Source organism: Pleuronectes platessa, chromosome 19 (genome assembly GCF_947347685.1).
Source record: "Pleuronectes platessa chromosome 19, fPlePla1.1, whole genome shotgun sequence".
NCBI classification, from domain to species: Eukaryota; Metazoa; Chordata; class Actinopteri; order Pleuronectiformes; family Pleuronectidae; genus Pleuronectes; species Pleuronectes platessa.
Genome location: NC_070644.1, coordinates 1640963 through 1648070, shown reverse-complemented (window position 1 = coordinate 1648070; position 7108 = coordinate 1640963). Strand labels below are relative to the sequence as shown.

The 7108-nt window shown below is 41.1% G+C and overlaps 1 protein-coding gene across 2 annotated transcripts in view; it reads right to left on the bottom strand.

Annotated features, from left to right (window-relative positions):
- Nucleotides 1-1313: 1313 nt before the first annotated feature.
- Nucleotides 1314-7108, bottom strand: part of chd1 (chromodomain helicase DNA binding protein 1) — a 37285-nt gene continuing 31490 nt past the window's right edge. For both annotated transcript variants that reach the window (XM_053410719.1, XM_053410720.1), the window contains exons 29-36: nt 6113-6256; nt 5712-6029; nt 5429-5560; nt 5018-5196; nt 4601-4700; nt 4470-4521; nt 4134-4383; nt 1314-2834 (exon numbers count right to left, since the gene is read on the bottom strand). In XM_053410719.1, coding sequence (XP_053266694.1) covers nt 2549-2834; nt 4134-4383; nt 4470-4521; nt 4601-4700; nt 5018-5196; nt 5429-5560; nt 5712-6029; nt 6113-6256 — 1461 coding nt within the window. In that variant the 3' untranslated portion in view covers nt 1314-2548. The remainder of the gene's footprint in view (nt 2835-4133; nt 4384-4469; nt 4522-4600; nt 4701-5017; nt 5197-5428; nt 5561-5711; nt 6030-6112; nt 6257-7108) is intronic.

Here is a 7108-nt window from a genome sequence, read left to right as displayed (position 1 = left end):
CGTGTGTTAACGATTTTGAAAAACTGTAATTTTTGTGAAGGGGGGGGGGGGGGGTTGAGCAGGCCGGTTTACAGTATTGTACTCTTCTCTGTGTGTACCGAAATAAACCTTTTTATGCTGCATATTTGTGTGCTGTTTTATGTTTGACTATGAAAAAAGTAGGCCTAAACTGAGACATTTTACAAAAGGAGAAATGGCTCATTCATTCATATGGTGTGTTCCATTTTGATGATTGTGTTTTCAATTTTGCACTTCAGTGTGCTGTAAATGCTTGGTAGTGTGCAAGCAAATGCTTAGTTGTGTGTTCCCAATTAATGGTATGTGTGTGTCATTTGAAAATATGGCTGTGTGTACCAAATGAAAACACGAGTTCCATTTTGTGAACAGGTAAGAGATTTGATGGCAAAGAGTCATCTTGCAAAGGGAGTGTCAGGTTTAGCATTTTATGTGTGAGGTTTTCAGTTGTCTATGTGCAGTTTTGAGATAGCCGTTAACAATTTTGAAAAACTGTAATGAAACCAGGTTGAGATTTTCTTACCAAAGAACCCGAAGTGTGAAGAAAACATTTCCCAAAGTTGGGCTGGGCAATTAATCGAGAATGTGTTGAAACCAACCTTACATCGCTCATGTCGGTTAATACTTTACAATGGGAGCATTCAGGAACTGTGGGGTTTCTGCTACGTCTGCACCGAGACCCCCTGCTGCATGTCCCCCCTCTGACCTCGCTTGATGACAAGACACCGTGTAATGCTCCGACTGATATGTCCCATTGAGAGGGTGTTATAAAATAATCGTTCATGAATTGTTATTGAGGTTTAACTTTGAAATAATAATGGTATTGATTTGAAGTCACATCGCCCAGCCCTACCCCAAAGCCAGGCTGTCTCCATGGATTCATACTGTTGAGTCGAGATTTTGACCATCAACTGCAGCCTAAGCAGAAATACAGGTTTATTTTCGGTCGAACTTGACGTGGTCTCTGCTGCTGTAGATCATCCTGCTGAAGGTCAGACACGGAGGTCCATGTGACAGAAAGACTCCAGCTCTGAGCAGTCTGACCCTTCTCCTCTGACCTCTCATCAACACAGAACTGCTGCTCAATGGATGGGTTGTATTTTAGGCTCCATTCAGAGTTAAAATTAGAGGCTGTTCTGTGTTAATCTCAGGAGATCTCACACACAAAATAATCACATCACACTAAAAATCCAATGATAAATCAGTGATTGTGCCTCTGCAGATAGTGACTCTAACCAAATGTCCTCAGAGAAAGTTTGGCAGAATCAATAAGTTGACACTTTTTTTAGAAGAGTTGGTACGAGTGAGTACACTGATTGATTTTAATGGCTTCATAAACAACTATATAAAACAGTTCATAAAAATTCATGCACTTTCAGTGTAAATTCATTTTGAAATAGTGGAAATTTATGTACAACAGTGTGAACTGTAACAGTGACTTCATTCAGTTGGGTGGTTCACCACAAATATACTTGGCTGCATAGAAACATTATTATTGCCTACACAGAAGAAATGAAAACAAAATCATGTAAAAAGATTATTTAAGATCTAACAGGAGCTTCTATTGAAAGACAACCGTCTTTCTTCAGACCATGATTACAAAAGTCAGTTCCTTCCAACTTACTGATTTCACTGAGAAAAAAAAACTAAGAATTAGAGAATAAATCTGAGTATCGTTTAAGAACTTTCCCTTTACCAAAAGTTACATTCTGAAAGCATCATCAGGAAAGAACTACTGTACATAAAGTCAAGAGTAGAATGACAAAAAGCCTGAGTTGATGGGGAAAAGTAGAGTCATAATAAATCCAAAAAGCCTGAGAAAAAAGACCACTGATTTACTAATTTACAAAAATTTACAACAGTATTACTGAAATAAAAAAATGATACAAGTTGCTCTAAAAAAGAAAGAAATCCAAATAATTTTTTACAGCTCAGATATGTTATTAAATAATTCACGCCTGGTGGAAAAAAGAAAACATACTGAGGAAATGAGAAATGCTGTAAATGAGGTACTTCAGGTGGTGAGCCTGAGCCCAGACTGGATTTGCAATGTGATTCATGTGACAACCTTCTTCTCACTGAGTTAACACTTAAATAAGCTCGATAATCACATTATGCATGAGAGAGGGACAGAGACAGACAAACATGGAGAACAGTCAAATACAGGATCCAGTGTCATGGGTTTGTGGGAATATGAGGCAGCACTCAGGGTCAATTGTGTCCGTTTCCAGAATTTAAAAAAGTTTATAAAAATAACAAAGAAAGTTGTGCTGCATGCTGTCGAACCTACACAGCAATACAGCTTTAAACTCTTAAATAGAAAAATATGCTTTGATTATTTATCTGCTACCTGGTTTGAGCACGCCCTGGCGTTCTCATCCCAGGTTTCCGAGATGAGTTGAAGCGTAGAGATGACAGTCATGCTGAACTGACTGATACACAGTGCTTCAAACTGCTTCAGGTTGGAGTCCACAGTCCTTGTAAGGCATTTGCTGAGTCTATGGCTGCTACTAGCAGACCCAGGCAGCTCCTGTTATGTCTTGCGGCTGCTCCAGATCTGCTCGGGTGTGCTCTTGTGGTCTGACGAGTAGTCCAAAGGTGAGCGGTGCCCCATGGGTGAGCGCGCATCGTAGGGCGAGCGCTGGTCTCGAGGAGAGCGGGGCCCACTGGCTGAGGCTCGCTGCTCGTTCTGCCAGTCTGAGTGGTAGCGGTATGAAGAGCGCTGGTCGGAGTGGGAATAATCCTTCATGTCCAGCCTGTGGTCCCTGCTGCTGCTGCGGAACTCCTCCAGCTTCCTGTGCTTACTGTCATTGTAGTATCTGCACACAAACACACCATCAGCATGACAACATGACAAAGCAGGGACAACATTTATACATTTTCAGCACATTTGTACCAACTTCAAGTCATTTGTTATTTGATTATATGATCTACAACCAAAGATTGTCCGGTCCTTCCTGAAATGTGAATAATGTCACCTCCTGTGAGGCAAATTAAGACATTTTACAGATACTGCTTTGCAGGCAATATTATATTACACGGCTTGTAATGGATGGCAGACAGGGATGGAAGTTTGGATTTTTCCCCTCACCAGCAAGAGACAAAAGTTAATGCACAGACAATATTAAAATGTTCTCTTTTTTTATTTTTTTTAATGTGTCTGTGCCACATTCAAAATACTTATACATTTCTTTGAAAACAATGGGTTTACAAATGCAAACTAGGGCAGCATAAACAACAGATCATTTACGATTCATTTATTACACCCCTGCAGCTGTGTCCAGTGCTCTTTGCCTCAATGTCACTTCAAGTAAGTGGAAAAGCGAAGCTCTAGATTGGACCTAACATGGACACTAAAGCCGTCTTCAGATATGAACTCCGGAGGATGTCTGCACAGTTGGGTCGGGACTTTCACACATGAGCTGATTCTCCACTCAGGCGAGTTCACAACACAGGTATCTCCGGAACAGGGGCAAGCATAGGTAGGTCATATTATTTTAACTTTGTTGTTTAAGATCATGTTTGCTTACAGCACATTGACCCCGTTGTCAGCCCTCATAACTAAGTGTTCCCTTGACATCTTGATGTGTGTGACAACGCTTCTTCATCATGAGATATTTGTATTATTTTTTTTCCTGCTGAGGATCTCCTGCTGTTTTCTTAAATTGGATAGTCTCCTGAGTGTTTACTAAAGGGCTGTCTGGAGAAACTCCCGAGGTAGCTCGGAGCCTCTCACTCAGACATTTGCGTTGTCACATACAGCCCTTCTGGGGAATGTCCAGAGTTCAGTACATGTCTGACAGCAGCTATATTTCCTTTTTGAACACATCAACTAATACAAACACAGTTAGAGAACTTGTGTATCATGCCGTTTTAATAAATGTTAATGTTTCCTGAACCAACACGAGCAGAAGCAGAATCGATGTGAGAACTGTTCCATGCTGCAGGCTACACAGACTTGTTGTGCCCTCTCTTAAACACAAAGAAATATTAAAATGATAAGTTTAGTTATGCTTAATATTATGATCGATACATCTTAGTCTCTTTGTTGCGGTTGATGTGTTTAGTGTTCCCTGACAAATAAATGAAGAAGCTCTCAGACAGTCTTTGTCGCTCACCTGTCCTGTCTGTCTCTGTCTCTGCTGTCTGGTCTGTAGTGGTCTCTGTCTCTGTGGTCTTTGCCGTTGCTGAAGGAGTACGGCCTTTTCCTTGACTCCCCTCCTGCTGTCTTTCTGTGGGACTCAGAGCTGTGTCTCTCCTTGCTGCTACTGCTCTCGTGGTGTCGACCTGTAGCATGATGCCTTTCAGAGCTGTAGCTGTCCCTGCTGCTCTCGTCTTGGTGAGAGTTATCCTTCAGCCTTTCAATATCTGAGTATGAACACCACACATAAATCAGGACACACAGACAACTGGCCCACCATTCCTTATATAAAACAGACGTAAACTCACTGTACCTGCATGTTTATATCCGTGCGTGTTTATACTTCTAGTGTTCTGTTCCATTGCCTGAGGGAAAAGAAACATCATAATGGATTTTGATGCAGGATGTTGTGTAGCAATCCAAATAACTGAAGCATTTACGTACCTGGGCGTTTTCTTGTCTTTTTTTGATTGCATGCTTATACAGTTTATGTAGTTTCCTCGCATCAAACTCAGTGAATTTGGAAACAAATATCCACAGGTTTCTGTAAAAGACAAACATCAACACTAAGTATATGCAACATGTGGACCCAGATGACAGTTGTATGGAGCCAATACACGCCTTCACAACTGAGGGGAGATGTTTGGGAGTTTTTCGAACTGCTGGTTTCAGGCATTAAAACTTGATTTCTGATCTGGTCTCACTACACGTCATGTGAGCCACTTCTACTGGTATAACCTGACCACTATCAGCCAATCTTACGGACACAGTGACCCAGTTGAAATCTTGTTCACTCTTAACTTTGCTTTGTGTTTAACCATAAACTATATGTGATAGAATGATAACAGAGTGGTTACGAACTTTCTCCACTGTTTGATCAGATCAGGATTTGAATACTCCTTCAGACACTCAGTAATGTGGTCCCCGATCTTGATGAGGCATTGTCTGGTATGTTCGAGCTGCTCGCGCTCCGACAGCCCTTTCTCCGGCCTGTCCAGCTGCTTCAGGGCTGCTTTCACTGGCCGCATCCTCTCCTTACACTGCAACATCCAAACACAAGGCAACTCGAGCAACTGCTGTCCACAACTTTATTAAACCGTTTATTATTTAACCCTGTCTTTTAATTTCCATTAGTCCATGTTAATCAATATGCTGATATACTCCAAAAAAAAAATCTCAGTAGAATATATCTTTACAGTTCAGTAACTATAGCGGTGTTTCATCACTAGCTGTATATTTTCGATCTGAAGGTTTGATATCAGTGGGACATACTACACTGAAGGTCCTCTGGTCGAGCTCCTCTGACTCCTCAGATATTGGCACATTCTCTCCACTTGCTGTTATATGAACTGGGACATCAGAGGCTTTCTTTGTCCGTTCTCGGGCTTCCATTTTTACTTCATTCTGATGAAAAGGATTTGACAAAGAATTTGAGAATTGATTCCTAACCAAGTTATCATCTTTTGTCTTTTACTTATTTACATTCACCTGCCTTCAATATAGTTATCAGTTCATATAGTTAATTCATACATGACACATAGAGCTATTGTTTCACCTTTTCAACCGTCTCCTCTTGTTTAACTGAGTCCAGAGCCTTTGTGTCCTTTTTCTCTTTTGGCTCCTTTGTCTCTTTAATGTCCCAACTTTCCTCCTTCTTTTCCTTTTTGCCTTCTTTTTTGATCTCTTTGTCTTTGACCTCCATCTCCCCTGATGAAGAAACCTCCTCCTGCTCAGGCTCCTCGTCGTCGCCATCATCGATGTCGTCGTCGTCATCACCATCATCCTCATCGTCGTCGTCGTCTTCCTCCTCCTTCACCGCCACCACCCGGTCTGCTCGGCCCCGTCTGCTCAGTGGCTTTACTGGTGCTATCTCCTGAAAAGGTCAGAGCATATCACACATAAATAAAACTCAAATCAGAAAACAATGACAACATAATAGTTAGTATCTAAATATACCTTTTCCTCCTTAATTTCCTCCTCATCATCTGATCTCTTGTCTGACGGGGGATCTGAGGATGGACTCTTAATCACCTCTTCTGTCTTTGTCGGCTTCGGAGTTTTACTTTTTTTGCTTCTTGGTTTCCTCTTCCGTGAATTGGCCTACATTCAAACAAAAATGGAGGGTATACATATTAATCCATATATTACTAGGAATATGGCTCATATAAGCATTTACAAATATCTATTACCAAATCGCTTTCGAGAGTGACCTGGCCAAGACAACAGGATAAACATTGCTACAACAATTAGCACAAACAATTCAAACAAATACACATATTAAAATAAACACATAATGTATATATTCATATACACATAAATATCCATATACAAACATAAATACATATACCCCCTATATTTGCAAAGTCAGATAAAGGTGCTATAAACCTTGGTCGCACTCATGACGTCATACATCCGTACCTGTCCATACCATATCATGATGTGTTTACGTCGGAACAGCAAACGGTTAGGAGTGCAACAATTAATCGAAGTAGTCGAAAAATCGATGACAAAAATAGTCGCGACGAATTAAATCATCGATGATTCGTTGGTTACGTCATTGCGCGTGTTTTTTGTGCTGTGCAGCTGAACTAAATGTTGTTTTACCGGAGGTGCTGATGGATGTAGCTCAGGAGTGAGCCATCTCGCTCCCTTCCTATCTCTGAAAGTCGCGCATGTGCAATAGCGTCAAAACATAGACCAATGGCGGCGTCTGTTCCATCGCGTACCAGAAAGTCAAAAGTATGGGATAACTTCTACATTAACATAGCCCGAAGAAAAAAAACTACCTGCAATATTTGTAAGGCGGACCTGCTCTCCATGGAAGCAGGACACGAGCATTTGAAGAGGAGGCACATTTGACATCGTAATGTAAACGATGCAGACTTCCCTCGGTAAGAGCCTTTTATCTAGCTTGCTATATAAACGTATATACCTGTGTGCAGGATTCTAGAA